Source organism: Brassica napus, chromosome A2, assembly GCF_020379485.1.
Source record: "Brassica napus cultivar Da-Ae chromosome A2, Da-Ae, whole genome shotgun sequence".
NCBI classification, from domain to species: domain Eukaryota; kingdom Viridiplantae; phylum Streptophyta; class Magnoliopsida; order Brassicales; family Brassicaceae; genus Brassica; species Brassica napus.
The window spans coordinates 29,319,332-29,341,593 of record NC_063435.1 but is presented as its reverse complement, the minus strand read 5'-3'; the positions used below and the strand labels follow the sequence as shown (position 1 = coordinate 29,341,593).

The window sequence follows — 22,262 nt, the reverse complement described above, 5'->3', positions numbered from 1 at the left end:
ATTTATAATTTTTTTTTATAACATAAACCCATTACTTTTTTTATTTAATATATTGTTATATATGCTTCTAAACAACATTATATTTTTTAATTGATAAAGTATTCGAAGTCATTGGTGATTTAATTTATAAAACAATAAAATTTGGATTGTTATTTATGACCTGATTTAGCAAATTTGACTGTCATAAATGTTTTTACTGTTATAAATATTGACAAATTTATCATAATCATGCATATCTACATGCATGATTATATACTCCAGTGGAGTTGATCATAGGAAACAGGGAAGGAAATCATCCTTGGATTCTTTATGAATACTATAGGCACCCAACAATTCATGTGTATTATATACACGACCATGTCGTATATATAAGATGATTAACAGTGTTATCTTTTAAAAATAAGAACTTTTATATTGGTGGATGTTGGTGCGTTTAAAAGACAGTCCTCTTTTAGGCTTTCAAATTTATATTCATAGTTGTTTCTTTCTTCTTATGTGTCAGATGTATTGTAATTTGAAAATATTTATAGATTTTCTAAAGACCTAATTATTAGGGAAAAAGGAAGAAGCTAAAAGGTAGAATCTCTTTCAAATTTATAAAAGCATTAATCAAAAAGAAAAACTCAAAAGATCATATATATTGTTTTTCGTGAATAAAGCTAAGTTGAAACTAAAATAAACAAATATGAGAATATTAATCTCAATCCATGTGATTTTTTTACCACTCTCTTAAGTCATAAGCTTATACAAAAACCTCTTTATATATATAAGTAAAAATAAAATTTTGCAGAAAAAAATTACACATTATTTGGCCCATTGAAGTATCTTGCATCATCGGAGTTAACAAGAGAGGTTATGTCCTCCCAACTTATTGTGCTTTGATCAGCCGATGTACTCGTCGTTCCTCCGGCAAACGCTGCTCCAGCTCCGGCTACTGATGAGTTTGCATATAGTTTTGCGTTCTCGTCGTTGGTCTCAAAATTCGCTAAGTTGTTGTTGTTTAAGAACACATCATTGATAGCTTCTGTCTGAAAATTACTACTCCCAAACCATTGAGTAATCTCTTTTTGATGTTGATGGTGATCACTACTTGTGTTTGGTAATGGAGAGTTCGTACTTCTACTCATGAGAGCAAACTCTCCTTCTCCTCCTCCTGATTCCAGGTAGTAATTAGGATCTAACAAAAGCTGAGAGAAGGAAAGATCAAAAGAGTTTGTCATTGAGTCTTCCGGATAATGATGATCAGGGTTTGATCTCTCCGGTTCTGCTTCAATCTTGACCATGTTCTTGAGTGGGATCAATGGCTTTTGTTCTAATGCGCAAGACGGTGTCGGTTGGTAGTAATTGCAGCTTGTTGGTTCCATCATCACAAGAGGTACTTGACTATGAGGAGGAGGAAGATGAGGCAGTAATGGCCATGGTGATGATCTAAACATGTTGTTCAGATAAAGATCCGTACTACCATTACTTTGGCATTGTCCTTGTCCTTGTTGCTGTCGTTTCATCATCACCATCTCTTGCTTCATCCGAGCTTCTTGGAACTCTTTTCTTTGTTTGTTAAGAAGCTTCTTCTTCAGCCTCGTGTTCCAATAGTTCTTGATATCGTTGTCTGTTCTTCCAGGCAATTGTGCAGCAATTATAGACCACCTTTTTAAAAAAAACCCCATTGAACATATAAACATAATGGTTCTCTAATTCAAAACAAGTGTCTTAATTAATAATCTTGACGCAAGTAGAGTATAGTACCTGCTACCAATAGTAACATAGAGGTTACAAATGATGTTGTCCTCTTCCTCAGAGAAGCCACCATGTTTGATGTTAGGTCTCAAATAGTTAAGCCACCTTAGTCTGCAACTCTTCCCACATCTCCTTAGACCTATATACATGTACATATAAAATATATACAAAATATCAACGCGAAAATATGTACACGAAAGTTCTATTTGCTATAGAATATTCAAACCGTCTCAAACTATTTTAAATCATAATTATATACCAATCTTCTGAGGCAAAGCGATCCAGTTGCCTCCTGTGCCACTACTCTCGATGTAATCTTTGAGCTTTGCATCTTCTTCAGGAGACCAAGGCCCTTTCTTCACGTTAGCCTTGTCACAACACGGTGCTCTTCCCATCCTCTTGATTCGTGATTCTTTCTCTCGATGTGTTTCTTTCTCTCTCTCTCTCCCTCTTTATTTTTTTTATCTTTCTCAACTATGTTGATGATGAAGAGGAGGAGGAGGATGTTTGTGTGATGGTGCGTGTATGTGAGGTTTTTATATATACATACTTGGAAATGTGTATAATGGAGAAAAGTATATGTGAATGAAGAAAAAATTAAAGGAGATAGTATATAATAGCTGGAGGAGATAGTTGTGATGAAGATGTCAAAAGTTAGGGTTTAAAAAATGAATAAAAGTTACTTTATGGAATTGGAAATTTAATGATATAAATTATGTGATAAAATATTAGTAGAATTTAGAAATGAATGACAGAGAAGGGGGAGACTAATGTTTTTTCTCATTTGTCTTTGCTCCTGCATCAGCATCTAGAGATTCAATACTAATGAAGTATATTTAGTCTTACGGAAAATTTGTTAATTATAAACCCCACCAATTATATGTAAAACACCCCGTCAATTATAATGCTTAGCCGGCCGCCACCCTTTGACTCTTTTGTCTCTTCCTTCTATATTCTCGATTTTAGGCTGTATTCATCTAACTTCAGAACAGTTTATTACTAAATAAGTTTCCGGATGGAAGAGCAAGATTGAAAACTATGAAATATATTTTGTAATTTATTGTATGAGTTGCATCTAGTTCTAAATTTATAATCACTTTTGAGTTTTTTTTTTTGAAAGAGTGGAAATTAATCGTTGTGTTATCACTGTAGAGTTTTTGCAGTTAGTTATTATAATAATTATTATTATTTTGATCAAAAGTTATTGTAATTATATTTTATCCGCCATTCTGTGTTGCTAGTAAAATGTACGCTTAAACATGTATGATTATTGTATGATATTACACACTTTTTTTGTGGAGCAACAAGCATATCATTAGATATTACACGCTATATATAGCTTTTCCTCATGATTCATGTCCTAGCGAGTAATGGATTTTATAATTATTATTTAGTCTTCGATCTGCGGTTTAGGAGTATGATTAACATAAATAGTAAATGGCATGCAAAATCACAAATACCTTCGATTTGATTATAATGGAGTTACATATGGATTAATTAATATGCATATACATAAATACTTATATATAGCGTGTGTGCGCGTGTGCGTGTGTATGTAATTATTACATAAGACTTCACGGAAGCTTGAAGGCCCACTTGCATGGCAGCTTACGAATAAGAAGAAAGACCGATTATGTGTACTTTTATTACATGCATGTGATAGACTTGGTCATCAAGAGTAACAAAATAATTCAATATTTTCAAAAATTGAATCAATTAGTGTCAAAATGAGACTTGTACGTAGTACGTACGATTATATACATTATTAATATATTTTTAGTAATTGATGTTGTAGTATATATAGTACAGAGGAGTATATACATGTTGTCGAGATAGAGACAAATACTTCGAATGTTTGGTGATTGAAATGTGTGAACCATCTAAAAATATAAATATACAGAAACTCGTATTGAACAACATCTCACTCATCAAAATATATATTAATACTTCTCAAGAAAATAATATATGAGAACACTGGTATTTTCATGTATCGCCTATTATATTTGAAGTTCGCTAAAGGATGTAGACCATCGTCGTTACCAATAAAAAAACTTTTGGCATACAAAGTTTTCTTAGATCAAAACTAATTAAGCGTGGATTTAACAAAAGAGTAGCATCGTATAACGTCCTTTGCTGTTCGTTAATTAATTGTAACTAAACGCTCTTTGATACATACAAACAACTTATCTATAGTATACCAAAATATTCAAGATAAATAATCAAATCCATGAAATTAACTGTCAAAAATCATCACCAAACATATATAGGATTTGGTGCATGATCGATGAATCACTTGTTAATATAATATTACCCTTTTGAAAAGGATATGAGTTATTGATATGTACCAAAAGAGATGAAATGAAAGGTATAATAGAGATATCGGAATTTGTGAGAGGGAATTCCGTTATGGTTGGTGAACAAAACTTTGCCAACCCTCGGAGAAAATTTACATCTAACGAATTTTAAAGGCATTATAAGATGAACATTTTTTTAACACAAAATATATGTATATAAAACCAGTGGTGGTAGTCTAGTGACGCTTGAGGGAAGAAACTTAATACGGCGAACTTTGGTTCGAATTCTGCTGGCTACAAGGATATGAGCTATTGCTTTCGGCTCATTTGAATGCCCAGAAGAGGGTCTATCCGTGAGTTGTACCTCCACTCGGGGATTAGGTCTGTGTCTTTAATAGATCCGGATTTAACCCTTTTTTGTTACAAAAAAAAATATATGTATATATACATTTGTTTGATCTATTTGTTTAATTCTTATAGAAATATAGCTAAACGGTAATATAATGAAGTGGTGATATATTGATAGATTTGTTTAATTCTTTAAAAATATAGCTACTTAATTAGTAATCATGCAGTATAGCTACTGAACCTAATAATGACGACTGTCTCATGGACCCATAATTAAATTTTAATCAAAGATTTGATAGGTATGTTAAGAACATAGCATAACTTAATAGTAATTTACTAATTAACACATTTTCCACGGCAGCTGAGATTAAGGAACAAGAAAACCCACAGTCTCTTATTAAGTATCGTCACAATTTTGGACGTTCTTATACAAACGTATATGGTTAATATTGTTTTTTTTTCTCCTAATCTTTTATTAAAATAAATATCGGTCAATTTGGATGTATTGTTTATAATAATTTAGTATATTGCAAAACAAGTGAAATACTATTGAATACTCATAAACAAACAAATAAGATTTGAAATGTAACTTTGAATGGGTTCATTTTTCAAGTTTAAATGAGCCAAAGCTTCTAGAGGAAACAAAAAAATTTGACTTGACTTGTGATGGTTACTAAAGGGTTAAAAGTCAAAGCACTTGGAAATATAAAGTCTTCAAATTATTGAGGTATTATTCACTGTGTTTATATGCTTTTGTGGAATAAAATATGAACCATCATGGGTAAAATATCTTTATTTATGGAAAGGTTAAATAAAGTCTGAATTTTGAAGCTAAGGGTGATAAAAATAAAATAAAAATTGTATTCAGATTTCAACAACACTAGTAGGAAACAGGAATTGGTCTTGCAGCGTAGGCCGTCCCTTCTTTTCCAAATTTCCCATAAGAATAGTAATAAACTTTGTGGATCATGGCATCTATAATGTTAAACTTAGAAAAAAATACACTATTTGAGATTTTTATAATGTTATTGCGAATTTTCCATACTTATATATGACATTTACGCTAATTCAATCCCCCCCCCCCCTTTTTTTTTTGCTCAATGAAGCCTACGGTTCTTTTTAGTGTCTTAAAATTTCAATAATAACCAAAACTTTTGTGTTAAACATATATCAGTAATTATGTTTAAAACATATATTAATAATGTGGTTTGCTTTAAGTTAGGAGTTAAGACGTACTGCTGAATGAGCGATTTTTAGCGAAAAAAATATATTGGATTTGATATTCTAAAGTCATGTCTATGTTATTTTCGTTTTCAAGCTATGAAAGGACCCTATTCAAGAATCTGCGAAATCCATCCATGTTTTTTTTTCAACCTAGTAATCAAGGATCTGCGAAATCCATCCATGATTATATCATATGCATTCTAGTTTGATTTAAGTAATTATCTTAATAAATGAAATCCATCTAGAAAATATTTTTGATGATAACACGTACAAGATTGACTAAAATTGAATGATCTACTAAACAGCTTTAAAAATAGTGAAAAGAGGAGGAAAATAATTGTCAAACAGCAGGTAAAGATACAGAAGAGGAAGATCACTACAATATATATCTCAAGGCATATTTCTTTCTTCCACGATTTTATCTTCTCTTTCCCTGATGGTACTTTTTAGGATTCATTTACTTTCTGGAAGTATTCTATGCAAAAGAAGGTGAATCCTACTTCTATGATAAGACTCTCGTGACAAGTATACACCCTCTTTTTGTTACACTGATGACTAATCTAATAATAATTTAATACTCCATAAAACATGTTGTTGTATCGTAATCATGAGATAATCATGACATCCTTTTGCATAAAGTTCAACGTTTCCTCATGTCGCTAGAAGGTTAATGTGTTTGATAAGATCTTCCACAAGTATATCCGTACATAGCATTTATAATTTTTACTCCCAATAAATTTCAGAAAAAAACTCATGAAACACAATTGGATTAGGAGTTGATTTCATGAATTGGTAATTTTTAGGTTTGAACAGGATTAGGAGGGAAATGTGTCGGTCCAAGGACAAAGATAGTGGAGTTTAGATTATACTTATTTTGGTAGTATTAAACAATAGTAATTAGTATAATCAGTAAACAACTTGTAAAGTAGAATTAAGCTGTCACTCATTAAGCAAAAAAACCGGCAAATCAATGCGGATTTGTTCACTTATTTCACACGTTATTTAGTTTCAATCCTTGGCCTTTCTGATTTTAGCCACATCACTCTTCATACATTCCATAGACAAAACAATTCAAAATTAAAATTTAGTTTAAAGGAAAACACAATTCAAAATTAAATAGTGATTTAAGTAGTTAAAAGATTATACAGTGTACAATAACTATAATAACAAAAATAATTATGAAAAAATGTTCAAAATATATGTTATCTAAAGAAAAATGCTTAATACTAATTGTTAACAAAAAATTTAAAGCGATTATAATATAAATGATTAACAAAAAAAATTACACAAAACAATTATAATAAAATTAATTAAGTTATATAAAATGGAGTAATATGATCAAGACATTTATAGTTGTTAATTATATCTATTATTTTCTCTATCAAAATTTTGTAAAAATGTCATAATTTAATAAAATTGTAAAACAATAAACTTTTAAATTTGGATTTAAAAGGTGACAAATTATGAAACTATAGCAATTTAAATCAAATTGGATATGTTAACATATCGGGCATCCATCGGTTCAATTGGTTAGTCTTGGATATAGTGATTTTTATAAATATGAATATTTTTAAAACTTAAATTGAATTATCGAATCACCCGATTAACCGATTTGACTGCGGATTCGGGTCAAATTTAAAAGCATTGATTTAAATGCAAATAAAATTCAAATAAACAAAATTCTTACAAATTATCAAAATATTTATTAATTATTAATGAAAATTTTCATCATAAAATAATCTGCGCTTGCAAAGCGCGGGTCATGATCTAGTTTAGTTTAAAGGAAAACACAATTCAAAATTAAATAGTGATTTAGTTCTCAAAAAAGAAATACTGATAAGAGATTTTTTTCGCAAACTATAGTCTTATGACTATGTACAATGGTTAAGATTATTCAACACCCTATTTTACCATTTTAACATTCCACATCATTTTTTATTTTCCACATATTAAAACAAATAATTATAACTTACAAAAACACAAAAAATATTTTATTTCCACATAAAAAAAATCTTATTTTATAGAACACAAAAATTAATGAATTATGGTATCAATATTATTTTCTAAGAATATAATTTAGTACAAAATAATTGATCTTAGATAGATAAGATGAAATAAAAATCTGAAAATTCGTGAACCAATAAAACAGATACATTTGTACCAATCATTTGTTTTCTTTCTTTTTGTTTTTTTTAAATACTTTGTGGTTTCTTCTACTCTCGTAAAAGTATACAAAGTTAACACAACAATAATATGGGTCCCATTTAATTTTGTTTCAAATGTTGAAAAGATTCAATACCAAAAACTCCATGTCATTTTTTTTCCAACACCTTCATTGCACTTATTCAACGCCTACAAGTTTCCTCATACTCAGTCCAAATCGTACAAACCCTAAATCAAATGTGCTTCCTTCAGAAGTGTATGGCATTTTGTCAGATATTTTGTACCTTATGTCAACTTTTGATTTTATCTCTGTTTGGATTCATCGCAACAGAAACAAAGATGTTGATGCTCCTGCTAAGTAAGCTTTGTTCGCTGTTGTATCATTTGTTTCAAACATCGGGTTTTAACCTGTTTTAATGAAAATATTGTGTTACAAAAAAAAACACCCTCATTGTATGTAGCCTAACAAAACTAGATGGAAGAGAAGATATTACCATCTTGTTTTCTGTAAGCTTTAGACCTTCAAACAAATCCTTAACACACAATAAACAAAACATCAATATATACGATCAAACTGGCAATATACAATTAACAAAACAAGAAGTTGTACATTTCAAAACTGAAGCATATTGCCTGCTAATTGCTAAAAGAAATGTAGGATCCTTCATCATCAGTACTTACAAACTTAACCAGTAAACTAAATCAAAATTTAGTACAATAGCCATATGTTATATGTTATCATGCATAGGGTGTTGTGTCGTCTCATACTTGAACTTTTTGATCAAAACCAAAATCTTGTTGCTCAGATGGAAGCAAACATTATGATAGCAACAATTTTGTATGCTTGACCCAAAAATTTCAATAAGAAACCTAGATGAAGTATAAGATTCATATAAATCTATACAAATCGACATAAACACCCAAATGAAACCAGATAAATACAAGTTGGTGTGGTTTATATTTATGATGCAGAAATCATAAATGCATCTTGTAGACTAGAGATTGCTTCATGAAAAGGGAAAAGAGTTAGCAAAAGATCTCATCAGAAAAACATTGAAGACTTTTGATTTATAGATATTTTGCATGTGGATGATAGGTTTCACTGTTTCAGTTTCTTACATTTAACTCAAAAGTTGAAAACCAATCATTGTTTCATACACACTTCATAATTGTTACCTTTGCAACAATTTGAATCCAAGTTAAATCAACAATACAAGAACCAAAAAAATACTTGCTGCCATTGCAGCTATTTAAAAAAAGGATACTTAGATTAGTTTGGTTGAACAAAGCATGTAAACTTATTTTGTGAGTAAACAAACATTCATGAAAAGAAAATAATAATTATAGTTCTCACTTCAATTGGAAAAATATATGATTGATAATCAAATGGAGTTTTCTTGAAATTCGTCGACTCTCTCTTTTATTCACTTTATTTTTTATATGTTGTTGTACTTTTTGAAAACATTGTTGGTTCATCATCATAATCTTCATCACTTTAGAAGTTTGGACCAGCTGCAAGAATCTCTTCAGTCAACTTTCCATCTTCTCCGATCTTATGACTTCTGAATGTCTCAAAATTGTTTCTAAACAAACCAGCCAACTTCAACAATGTGTCCTTATAAACCACTTTGTCTTCCCACTGCAACAAAACACACACAACCAAATAATGTCAATTTTCATAGTTTTTATAATATATATGAGGTTTATTCTGACTCATGTTAAATAAAATATAAATTTGATCTCTCTAACTTACTGCATTCATAGGCTCCAAAATCTCAGAAGGCACTCCTTCAACTTCATTTGGAATCTCCAAACCAAAAATCTCAGTTTTCTGATAAGTTGCATTCAAGAGACTACCCGAATGTATAGCATCAATAATCTTTCTTGTATATGCCAACTTGATTCGACTTCCAGATCCATAGCTGCAAAATTATCAACATTTCAAAGTTATAACAATGACACATGTTTTTTTGTGGTTTTCTGAGAGCTTGAAGTAGAGATGGATGGGTTGTACCTTCCACCAGACCAGCCGGTGTTAACAAGCCAACCGGTGGCTCCTTGAGCTTGCATTTTCTCGGCTAACATAGCTGCATATTTGGTTGGGTGAAGCATAATGAAAGCAGCACCAAAACAAGCCGAAAAAGTCGCTTTTGGCTCCTTAACTCCTTCCTCTGTTCCCGCAACCTACAAAACCATAGATTCGTTGCTCATCAACCTGAAAGTCGTATCTGGCTGTGTGTTATATGATGATAGAAGACTTACGAGAGCAGTGTATCCACTGATGAAATGATACATAGTCTGAGCAAGATCCAGCTTGCTGACTGGCGGCAGCACACCAAAAGCATCACAAGCCAATAGGATCACGTTCTTAGGGTGTGGTCCAACGCACGGTATCTTTGAGTTAGGGATATACTCAATAGGATAAGCCGCACGTGTGTTCTCCGTCACTGATTTGTCTGTATAATCCACTTCTCTTGTGTGCTCATCAAACACAACATTCTCCAAAACTGTCCCCAAAATGTGAAACGTGAGCTATACGTTAGGGCAAAAAAGTTTTGTAAAAAGAGTTTTTGTTTTAATGATGTGCGTACCAGTTCCGAATTTGATAGCATTCCAGATATCAGGCTCTTTCTCCCTCGATAAATCAATGCATTTCGCGTAACAACCACCTTCAATATTCGAGACTCCAGTCTCACTCCAACAGTGCTCATCATCTCCAATCAAATATCGGTTATGATCGGTAGACAATGTAGTCTTTCCGGTTCCAGATAAACCGAAAAAGAGAGCAACATCTCCATCTTTCCCCATGTTACAACCGGAGTGAAGAGACAAAATCTTTCTCTTAGGCATCAGATAATGCATCACACCGAAGAGTCCTTTCTTCATTTCTCCAGCATATTGTGTCCCTAGAATCACCATCTCTCTTCTTCCTAGGTTTATGTCGACACTTGTCGATGATGTCATGTAGTGAGTGAAACGGTTACATGGGAATTTTCCAGCGTTGTAGATCGTGAAATCAGGTGTCCCGAAATTCTCTAGCTCTTCAGGTGTTGCACGGATACACATGTTGTGCATGAAAAGTGAATGGTAAGCTCTTGCTGATACTATTCTGACTTTGATTCTGTTCTCTGGGTCCCAGTTTAGATATTGATCATTCACAAACACCTGACGATATAATATAAATATAACCAAATAAATGTTTGTATTTATCCCTAATAGTGCAAATAAATTTTTTGACTACATGCAGTCTTTGATGGTTGTTTGAGTTATACCTTGTCCAAAGAGTTCAAGTAATCAACAGCTCTTTCTCGGTTCACCAAAAAACTTTGTTCATCCATTTCGATATTTGGTGATCCTCTGTTAAAAATAATGTAAACATAATGTAAAAGTCAACGTATGTTAAAAATAAATTATATCATAGTTTAATGTATGTTTCTGTAATAAAACATGTTTATAGAACTTTATATTTAGTGCTTTGAAAGTTATTGATATAGATCTACAACAAAATCTAAAGCTACAAATGAAAAGTTTACAATCTATATTCTAAGGGAACAAAATAAAGCCACAGCCTCTATCAATTTTCATGCGGTGATTTTGATTATGTAAATTAAGATAGAGAGGGACTTACTTTCCCCACCAGAGCTCGGACGCAGTTGTCTCATCCTTAACTACACGCTTGTCTTTAGGAGACCGACCAGTTTTGGCTCCCGACAAAGTGGCCAACGCACCGGTGGAAGTCACGAACGATCCTTTCTCATATTTTATCGCCTGCTCGTACAATTCTGCAACCATAAAATTCAAAATGTGACGTTTTGTTTTGTAAAATATGTAATCAAATCTTGTTAATGAAGATGGGCTGCGTTTTGGATGGTTACCTGCGGGAGAGAGGTTGTGAAGGACGTGAGTGAATTTCAGAGAACTGTCGCTGACGTCAGCAGCAGGAACTGACGTAGGAGTTTGTGGCACGTGTGCCACTTTAGCCGCCGACGTCGGATCTCCTCTGATTAGCTTCGGTCCTGTCTCTCTCGTCAACGAAGCCAACGATGCACTGTCGATTCATCAACAAATTATATATGTTCATTGTCATTGTTTTCCCATATTTCATATTATCATATTATATACTGGATTTATAAATCACGTACACCGTATAATATTTGTTATTCCTCCATTTTGTGTGTTATAAATATATCAATTAAGATCCAACTTTCTGTTGACTTCTTGATTACATTTCTTATTTCCATATCACAAAGTTTAAAAACATTAGGACCTTGGGTTATATTAATAACAAATTTACACACCTGACTGATTGAAGCATACTCTCACCGGAGACAGGAGTGGTAGGGCCACTGGTTCCCATCACTACGCCACCTCCTTCTTTGAGAGGAGTGGTCGGTGCAGATCGTTTCTTCTGGAGACTGTGGAGCTGATCGATGGTCTGAAAGTTGCCTCGTGACGCGGTGTCGTCGTGGCACACGTCACTCGACGTCGTAGACTTGGCTCCCTTCTCCGTGGTGATCCGAGGAAGCGCATCACGCGCAGCCGCAGCCGAGAAACTGAATTCTCCGTCAGTGTTTCCGTTTCCCGCCATGTCCGCTAACGTGGGGATGAATATATCAATATATACAATTAGCTCACACACAAATATTACACAATTTGCACACACACACACACACAAATATATACACGTATATGAATTTAAAAAGAGTTATGAAGAAAATGTAAATACCGGAATGTCTTCTTCTTTGTGGAAGAATAAGAATATATAACAAAACAAAAACAAAAAACAAGATTTGTCTGAAAGGAGAAGAGATTAATGGGTGATGATGGAAAAGAAGAAGAAGCCGTTTTATAGGCTTCCTTTGACTATCAGAAAACGCGTCTCAATTAACTTGCCTAAACGTGGTTTGACTTAGTTAAATGATGATTATCACGTTACACATGTAGCAATGTGTATACATGATTGTAGAATGTAGATAAGACAGTTGTTTACAACTACTATATACTATTAGTCTACTATGGTAAGATGACTAGACGTTGCGTTGGTTTATCCACATAGTTAACTTGTGCATGCACATGGTAGATGATCTACCGTAGATCAATTTGCATAATACATATATCCGTTTTGACCGACGAATATGTTCATGTCTTACGTTGGTAATCGTGAAACTATTCGGGTAACTATTGTAACATTCAACTAATACACTCCGGTAGAACAGTATGAAAATATGTTTGTTAAGATTTCCTTCAACAGACAAGACTCTATGTGTTAACTTAAAGATACATAACAGATTTATGTTGAGATGAATGAAACAGAGAGAGCTTTGGATAAGAGAGTGTGAGAGTTAAGAGAAGGAAAACACACAGACATTTAACGATTTCACGCCCATTAACGAGGGTCGCTACATCTCGCCGAGACTATGCTCGGAATCCACTAGAACAAAGGGATTACAAGAGGTTACAAGTGATTCTCCTAAGAATGGCTAAGGAAACCACTCTGTAAAACCCCTTAGAAACTACTCAAGGCTTACGCCTTTACATCTTGTTTCTCTCACCCTTACAATGCTTCTTGTGTGCTCACACACTCTCGCTTCTACTCTACTTTCTCTCTCTGGACCAATGTTTCTATTTATGGATGAAGCAACCTTGGTCTTGTGCAGCTACAAAACGCTAATTGTGATAAGGTCAAACGCATAGAGACAAACGGTCCTGCTTTGTTCTCAGACCTATACACCAATAGCTTCTCTTTGGTCCAAAGTCTGCTAACTCAACCCCAAGTAAACCTTACTTTAACCTGAGTTCTTCTTTGGTTAGCATTTGAATATTGGTAAGACTTGCTCATCAAGTTCTTATCTTCACAATGTTTGTATTTCAAATGTATAATGTCGTTTTCCAAAATCTTATCCGTGCAAATTACAAACATATTTTAAGCTCGATTTTTATGATTGATCATGTCTTCAGCTGTTTGACTTGAAATAATATATACTGTTTTTATTCAAGGTACGGCACATTTTTATACGATAATTTTGTGGATAATTTAACATGCTGAAGTGGAAATATTTGTTAATGTATTATAAATATAATCTGATTTTGGCCTTGTTGATTTACTGATACGACCAGTTATAAGGGAAACAAGGTTATATACTATCAAATCAACTGTTAAACTCATTATGCGTGTATATGTAATAAAAACAACTTAAGGAGTAATATAATTTAATTATTTTGGAAAGTCCACTGCCAAAACAACAACAAAATTGAAACTGTACTACTTTCTCTAGACAAAAATAGTGAGTGAAGACTTTTTGAACTTCAAATGCAAAATGGATTGTTTTCCCTATAAATTTATTTATAATATTACGCGAAAGTTGAAACCCGTATCTTTTACTTGTAAGTATGTATGGCATTTCATTTGTTTTAGCGTAATAAATAAATATAAACATGGTTATTGTTTATACCGCTGGTTGCAAACCACAAGTCATCAAAAAGAAATATCCAGAAATAATTAATCGTGGGCTGTAGTTAGGAAAAGTTTACTTTAAAATTCGAGTAAATTAGATATAGATAACCTTTTAGAAAGCCAAGTGTCAGTATTTGATCTGAGAAGTCGATTTCAAGGGACGGTGATCGGAATTTCAACGTTGGACAATTTTTCGCATATCACAACCAAGCCTCGGACGGATCAGGTATCCGAGCAATTTTAAAGTATCCGGATCCAGATCTTTATCCGGCGGATCCATAATTTTACTATCTTATTTGGATCTGGAGTTCTTGGATATCCAAGTGTCCTTCTGAAAATTGTAATATCCAGCGGATATCCGGATTTGGATTTTTAAAATAAATAAATAATAATATAATATATATAAAATATTAACAATAATTTTTAAATATATATATAATGTTTTAATTATTTTTATGTATAATGTTACAAAATTTACATAAAATTTATATATACTATTATAAAAACAAAAACATATTCAATAAAATTAATTTTTATATATAGATATTAATATTTTTGAAATAGTTATTAATAAAACTTACGGATCCAGTTATCTGGACGAAAAAATTAAAATATCTAGATTCGGATCCGACTTTGACGAATCCAACATTTTACTATATGGATTCGGCCCCTTCGGATTCGGATCGGATCCGGATTGAATTTCGGATCAAATCCCGATCTCGGATAAAAGTTTCAGACCTAATCACAACCAGATCAGGTGCCTTATCTATGAGACGTGGGTCTTTTAGAGTTGACCAAGCTTTACAAATAATTAAAATTCAAGTAATTAAATTAAATAATTATACCACTAATACTACATTCAGAAAGAAAATAATGATAAAATTTCAATAAACAGATACTCTCTCTCTCTCTCTTCCAAAATACAAGTATTTTTGGATCATATTAAAAAAGTTGATTTTTTCTAAAAAAGTATCAATAAAATATATATTAAATTAAGCTATCCAATTATAAAATACACTATAAAATATAATTGGGTGTACAGTTTTTAATGAAGTTGAAAGTTTCGTAGATTATTGAAAACATCTTATATTTAGAAAAATTTTGTTTTATAAACACATTACATTTTAAAATGGAGGTAGTACATTTTATCTGCCGTCCACTGGTAAAAAATAAAAATCAACTGGTATTCAGCATGAAATAAATTAAAATTTTAAAAGGCTTCAGCAAAACAAAAATCCTACTATATAAAAGAGACTAAATTCAAGGTTTTTGAGACTATCCACCTCAGCCAAAATATTCTCATCCAAAAAGAATTAAAAATAAATGTCATTTATAAAATAATTAACTAACATACAACTTTTGATATTTCTAGAAATTTCAAATTTGTAACTGCTAATTTATTAATAGAATCATATATCTATATTGAATTATGTTCTATTTTTAATCGTTAGACTTCAAGGGTAAATAAATTATTAATTTATAATATATATAGTTTATAACTTTATATTGTAGTTATAAATAAAGAGAAAATAATTGGGAAGAGTGAATAAGCTCATGTAAAATTATGTAATTAAAATGGTAAAATGGTGAGTATGATGAGGTGAATCTAAGAAAATTTGTTGTAAAAATTTTGGTGCTTTCTTCGTCCACTATAATGATTTTAAATAAAATATATATTCACATAAATAAGTCAATATTTGTTGTTTTTTTTTTGGTAAGATATTAAGATTATCATTTTCTGAAAGGTTACACTGTTGTTTTTAAACAATTTATTACAGCAAGGAAACAAAAACAACCAACAACAACTCAAGGTAAAAAAAGCCTTAAGGAGATCTTATACAAGAAATATAAAAAAGAAGTAGATAAGAGGAGAAAGAAGAACTTGCCGGGTAAGAGAGGAGACAGTCACGCATCATACGGTCGAGAGAGGCAAGGATGACTGATGAAGGTGAGGAGACAGCTGTGAACACACGAGCATTACGCTCTTTCCACAACAGGTAGATGGCTGACTGAAAGTAGAGCTTGATGACTGGAGTAGCATGTGCATCTGCATTGACGCGAGGTTGATTGATCTAGGCTGCAACAGAGTGTAGATCAGCTGGAGGAGAAATCCAAACTTCAGCAGCAGAAGACTCCCATATCAAGCGAGAGAAAGAGCACTCAAAGAAGAGATGATGGTGAGTCTCTATTTCCAGATTACAAAGGACGCATGTTCCGGAGACATTTAACCCCCAACGCCTCAAGCGATCCTTGGTTGGCAGTCTTCTCCGCAAAGCCAACCATGATATAAACGCATTACGTGGAATATGTTCCTTGAACCAAATAGTCTTGTGCCAATATTTATTGTTGATTGTGTTTATATTCTTTTCTGACATTAGTATCCATATTTTTTGGTAAACTGATCCAAAGAGATTAGTTTGTGGCGCTAACCAAACGAAGATTATAGTGTTTACTTTGGATAAAGTAATAGGTTGAATGATAGATGGTGTGCGTGCCTTTTCACATGGAAATCTGCACATATATTAAAATTGTAAGTTTTGAATCATAGAGAAAATATAGTGTATATGACTGAAGTTAGTCCATTCTGAAACTAAAGATGGCTAAAATTCTTCTTTGTCAAAATGCATAGATGTGAATCTTATATGAATAGAGTTCTCCATTGCTTATAGCAGTGTAATAAACTCCGTGTGTAAAGGAGAAAAAATGTTATATAAGTGAAAACAAAAATTATGATTTTTTTTTCTTGTGCTTATAGGCTCTTTGCAATTTGAAGAAGAAAGAACATATGGTGTGAAAATCTTTGGCTCGGTCAAATTTTATCCAGTTGTTTATAAAACTGTCGTTATCTGATTCATGTAATTTTTCAGTGTTGATTTAAAAGCCCAAAAAATCAATCTATACTGACTTTTTGATATTTTTTCTGTAATTTGAATTTAAAAATAGATAAAACTTTCGATAAGTTATGTAAACTCATAACAAGTATTTAGTTTTAGAAAGCATTTACATGTTTCAAACTTATAATATATACATATATAATGTTTAAAATTATGCATATAAAACCTGTGTAAAATGTGTCTGAATATGTTTCTCTTCTTTAATGTGTTAATCGTACTATATATAACATTATTTTAAAATTTCAAAAAGTTTATCTCATTGTCACATACAAAAAACCATCAATAAAAAATATAATTCTCCATCTACGACAAGAAAAATGAAAAATTATAAACATATAAATTTAAATTAAAAGAAAAACAAGAAGTTAATATAAAAGAAAAAAACTGACAAATAATATTATAAATAAAATAAATTTATAAGACACAATCCGCGCGAAGCGCGGAAAAAATCTCTAGTGTTTAGAAAAAGGCTTAACTTTCTTAATTCCTGGCTAGTCTTAAATTACATGATTTGGTGGATATGTCCATTTTGTTTTTTTTTTTTTGAAAAAGGGCATTTTGTTGGGCCGGTTTAGTGTAGAGTAAATGTTATTTTCACTAAATTATTTGTGGGTCTTTATGTTTCTTGCTGGTAGATAGTTTATATCTTTTGACATATCGGACATGGAGTGGTGGCATGAAAGGTTTAGGATTGATGGGCCAACATCAATCTTTTATCTTAACAGGCTTGGCAATACCTAATTCTCTCATCTTTGTTTTACAAAATTTGGCCCTACTGAGCTAAAAATACAGCAAAGCACCAATCAATTTTTTGGGTCTCTCATGATATTAATCATTAGTTTTCTATATTTCATTGTTGTCACAAGACATACATTATAATACAAGTACAACCACTGGGAATATATTTTTTTATTCTGGTAAACCTTTAAAGTTTTCTATAACAATATGCTAGCCTATAATGATGATCACATGACTAATCATGATCTTTCGTATGTAAAGATATAAAGTATAATAAGTTCATGAAATTTAAACGGCACGATAATATAAACTAAGTACAAACTTACTTTTGATTTTGAAGTCCAGCATTGCATCCACTCTCTGATTATCCACTACACTTTTATATAGGGGTGGGCGTTCGGGTACCCGTTCGGGTTCAGGTCGGGTATTTCGGATTTTCGGGTATTTTGGTATAGAGGTGTAGAACCCGTTCGGGTATTTTTGTACTTCGGGTCGGGTTCGGGTATTTTTAGTTCGGTTTCGGTTATTTCGGATCGGGTTCGGATATTTAGATTTTGAAAAAAAAAAATTAAAATTTTCATTTTTCAAATTTCTTGTATTTAAATATATAACTTTCACTTAACTATTTTTTGTATTTTTAAAAGATTGAATGGTTAATAGATTTGGACATAACATTTTCAAAATAAAAAGACATTAATTTGGTTATTGTTTTTAAATTTTTGATGTAACTTTTTGTTAATTGTTGAAATAAAAAGTTTGACATGTATTTTAAGTGCATAGCAAATCATCTTCTACGTAATTGTATGTATATCATATGAATTTAAAGTATGTGTAGTATCAATATAAATATTTTATATAAAATGAAAGATGTAAATTAGAAATATAAGATTAATTATACATATGTTCGGTTATCTTCGGATATCCATTCGGGTTCGGATATTACCCGTTCGGGTTCGGATATCCAATCTCTCCTAATTCAATACCCGTTCGGATATTTTGCTACTTCGATTCGGATTTCGGTTCGGGTTTTTCGGATCGGGTTTGGGTGCCACTTCGGATTTCGGTTCGGGTTTTTCGGATCGGGTTTGGGTGCCACCCCTACTTTTATAGTATATAAAAAAAAATCAAACTTCATTTATTTTCTTCCAACTTTTTCTGTCACAAATTTGGATTTTCTGAAAATTACAAAAAGGGAGATGATAAAAGCTACAAGACCAATTAATTCTCTCAATGTACCAATCTCTGCATTACAAAAAAGGCCACACCCGTCGGCTACTGCTTGTCGCTGTCATGCACCTATAGGGTCCCTTTCTAAAAATCATGCTTCTATAATTTTATTTATGATATCTTACTCAATTATTGGTTACTAATATTTAAAATAATTACATACCAACTAATAATCAACTTAAAATCTGGCGTTTTCCAAGCCGTGCATGTCGCTGACTCGGTTTAAATGCTTCCTCATGATAGCCACTTTCGCCAATTTCTCAGCGGCTCTCCAAGCCGAAGTCGGCGTCAGTTGCTCGGTTTTCTCCTCTTCGGCTCGGTTTGCTGTACCGTCTCTCGGTTTCAACCGGTTTAGCTCGGCTAACTCAGCGTCCAAGCTCTTTAAGCTATCATTCTCATCCAACGCGTTTGACCGAGCCGCTGTTAAAACCTCATAGGCTCCGGCTAAATCACCACGCTCAATCATCTTACGTGACTCAGCTACAGCGCGGCAGACAGAGTGTCGACTCCTCAACCGTTCGATGCTAGCAGAGACGAATCGGACGGTCTGTGGCCGCGGGATCAAAAACCGTTTTTCGTTCGGACAAGGAAACGGCTGAAGCGTCGCGGGGTCAACGACCGAAGACCGTACGGACATCACACGGTGGGACCCGCTCGAAGAAGTCGGTACTCTGAGCTCAACGAGATATTCTCTCTCCTCCTCCGCGAACAGATCCCCGACGACAACGGCCGACCCGGATCCGAAACTCTCGGGTCTGCCCGTTAAAGAGTAAACCGCTGAGATCTCGGTCAACGGGGATGCGGAGACCAAACCTAGATTAAGCTTCACGTCATGCAAAACCACGTTGAACAAAGCAGCGACTCGCTCCGTGAACGCGTCCCGAAGAGGCGCGTACTGCAACGCGCTTGGAGACGCGATCCAAACCGAGTGAACAAAGATCATTGGACGAGACAAGCGAGTGGTGGAAACGACGAACGGCACGCGCGTGGAGCTTAGCCTAGCTTTCAAAACCGCCTCCGGTTGATCCTGACCGTCGGATAAAACCAAAACGCTCGCCGTTGGATTCCTCTCCCGCCGATCCTCAACGACTTTAACCGCTTTCTTCAACGCGTCGCTAACGCTCATCCCTCCGCCGCCGGTGGCTTCAACTCCGCCGAGCGAGTCCACGATCCTCCTCGCCGACCCCCGTCCCTTCGCCGTCATCCGCCGTAACGGCATCAACCGTTTCGACCCCGCCGAGAACACGACGATCGAGAGCCGATCCATCTCCCGGAGGAGAGAGATCACCAGCCTCATCGCGTGCTTAACCGTCGGCAAATTCGCTCCGCCGCCGCTCAGATCGAGAACCGTCACCAGATCAATCGACGGCCGCCGCGCTCTAACGGCGTCCCTCATCGGCGAGGCCTTCACTTTCATGACGACGGCGTGCGTCTCGATCCTTTTCCCGGTCTCCACCACGGCGGATTCCGGCAGCAATTGAACCTCGAGGTTCCCGGAGATCGAAGCCGCCGGCGTGATCGAAGAATCGGGGAAGAATCCGGGGAACTCGTCGTCTTCCTCTACGTCGTCGTTTTCGTCTGATTCTAGTATAGTGTTGAACCGAGCGAGAGAGACGGGCGAGTAAGCTAACGGCTCGTCGTCGTTGTACACTCTCAGCGACTTCCCGGTTTTGATTTCTCGGATCCCGGGTTTTCTAATCGGGTCGGATCCGAAATTCGCAGTCGGGGGATCTTTCCTCGGAGCGTGACTCCACGCGGTGGAACAGAAAGGACAGCGCTTGTCTTGTAATCTAACGGCGCAAGAGAGGTGGAACGAATGTGAACACTCCGCCGTGAAAATCGCCGTCGAATTGATTTGGTCGGAGTGAACTCTCTGTAGACATATCCCACATCTGTTACTATTACTCTGCATCCCAAACAAAGAGCTTTAGATTAGTACTTTTAGATTAATATACTTATTACAAAACAGCCTTTATTTAGCATAGTTATTACAGAACAGAGATTTAGATTAGTATACTTATTACAAAACAGAGATTTAGATTAGTATGCTGAAGACTCTAAAATTAAAAAGAAAATAAAACTAATTAGAAATTTTTTTAAAAAAAAAATCATAATGCTTCTTACGTGGTTGAGGAGAAGTGTAGCACGGAGGAGAGAGACGCCGGCGTGGGAGGAAGGAGAAGATGATTTGGGAGAAGAAGGGTTAGAGAGAAACTTAGGAGTCGAGGGGTTACTTGTCCTCGGAGTAGCATTGCTTGTAGTCCTGCATTGGAGTCTGGGACTAGTGGGAAGAGATGGAGTAGCGGCTGCGGTTGAAGCGACGGAGCGGCATCCGTTTCCACCACCTCCGCCGCGAGATCGGAGGCGGGGAGTTGATGGGTTTGAGAAAAAACCGAACTTTGATCGGAGTCTTGGTGTGGGAATAGGTGGATCAGTGTGGAGAAGGTCTGATGATGATTGATGAGATTTGTCTTGATTACTAGGAAAGGATGTGCAGAACGCTTTTCTCCAACCAAACACCATTTTCAGCTAAACAAATGAAGAAAAAAAGTTCTTTCTATCTTCCACTCTTTTTTTCTCTAAGTGATTATATAGAAGATGAAGGGAGCTTTGGGCATTGATCATAAGGAAGATGGAGATATTAAATAAGATAAAGACGAGAGAGAGAAAGATATTTCTTCTTTACTGACATTTAGAAACATTTAATTATTTTTTATTGTAAGCAATATTAAAAGGTGAAAATTATGACTTCATGCGTCTGAAATGGCTTTTGTTTGCATTTTGCATGTAAATCTTTCATAGTTTCTTGCCTCGAAGAAAAATAATCACTGATTTGTTACGTCCCCTTCCTATTTTTTAAACTATAATCTTTGTTTATGAAGGTCATATTACATACTTTTATATTTGGGTTTGATCTTTCAAATGGTTTTCATTGGGATGGACGATAAAATAAAAAAAGGTCAACGATGGAACCGACCATATGCATATGGGATTTTCATTTGACTAAAGACCCGGCGATCTTTGTTCCATTTGCATGGAAAAAAAAATTGCATGCATGTAAATCTTTGTTCCATTTGCTTGTAAAATTTTCACTTATTTTTTTGATAACCAAATTTAACTTGATGAATTGATTATTATATCTCAACACTAAACAATTATAACCTGACGTATTTGGATTCATAT

At 34.0% G+C, this 22,262-nt stretch overlaps 3 protein-coding genes across 4 annotated transcripts; all 3 read right to left on the bottom strand.

Moving 5' to 3' along the window:
• Nucleotides 1–742: 742 nt before the first annotated feature.
• Nucleotides 743–2,851, bottom strand: LOC125588939 (transcription factor RAX3-like). The gene is made up of 3 exons (XM_048760925.1): nucleotides 1,997–2,851; nucleotides 1,747–1,876; nucleotides 743–1,647 (listed from the first exon to the last, which is right to left on the bottom strand). The coding sequence occupies exons 1-3, from the start codon at nucleotides 2,130–2,132 to the stop codon at nucleotides 798–800; spliced, it is 1,116 nt and encodes a 371-aa protein (XP_048616882.1). The 5' UTR covers nucleotides 2,133–2,851; the 3' UTR covers nucleotides 743–797.
• A 5,946-nt stretch (nucleotides 2,852–8,797) lies between these two features.
• LOC125588937 (phosphoenolpyruvate carboxykinase (ATP) 2-like) lies at nucleotides 8,798–14,672 on the bottom strand. 2 transcript variants are annotated; one of them, XM_048760922.1, is made up of 10 exons: nucleotides 12,493–14,666; nucleotides 12,065–12,359; nucleotides 11,642–11,814; nucleotides 11,395–11,548; nucleotides 11,039–11,123; nucleotides 10,358–10,931; nucleotides 10,029–10,273; nucleotides 9,781–9,950; nucleotides 9,520–9,688; nucleotides 8,798–9,405 (listed from the first exon to the last, which is right to left on the bottom strand). In XM_048760922.1, the coding sequence occupies exons 2-10, from the start codon at nucleotides 12,352–12,354 to the stop codon at nucleotides 9,262–9,264; spliced, it is 2,004 nt and encodes a 667-aa protein (XP_048616879.1). In that variant the 5' UTR covers nucleotides 12,355–12,359; nucleotides 12,493–14,666; the 3' UTR covers nucleotides 8,798–9,261. The 2 variants fall into 2 exon arrangements, with proteins under 2 accessions (XP_048616879.1, XP_048616878.1); XM_048760921.1 differs by having other exon boundaries at nucleotides 11,395–11,814; nucleotides 12,493–14,672.
• A 4,294-nt stretch (nucleotides 14,673–18,966) lies between these two features.
• Nucleotides 18,967–21,706, bottom strand: LOC106405841 (probable E3 ubiquitin-protein ligase WAVH2). Its single transcript, XM_048760919.1, has 2 exons — nucleotides 21,204–21,706; nucleotides 18,967–20,985 (listed from the first exon to the last, which is right to left on the bottom strand). Exons 1-2 carry the CDS (start codon nucleotides 21,600–21,602, stop codon nucleotides 19,258–19,260), a joined length of 2,127 nt encoding a protein of 708 aa, XP_048616876.1. The 5' UTR covers nucleotides 21,603–21,706; the 3' UTR covers nucleotides 18,967–19,257.
• Nucleotides 21,707–22,262: the final 556 nt, after the last annotated feature.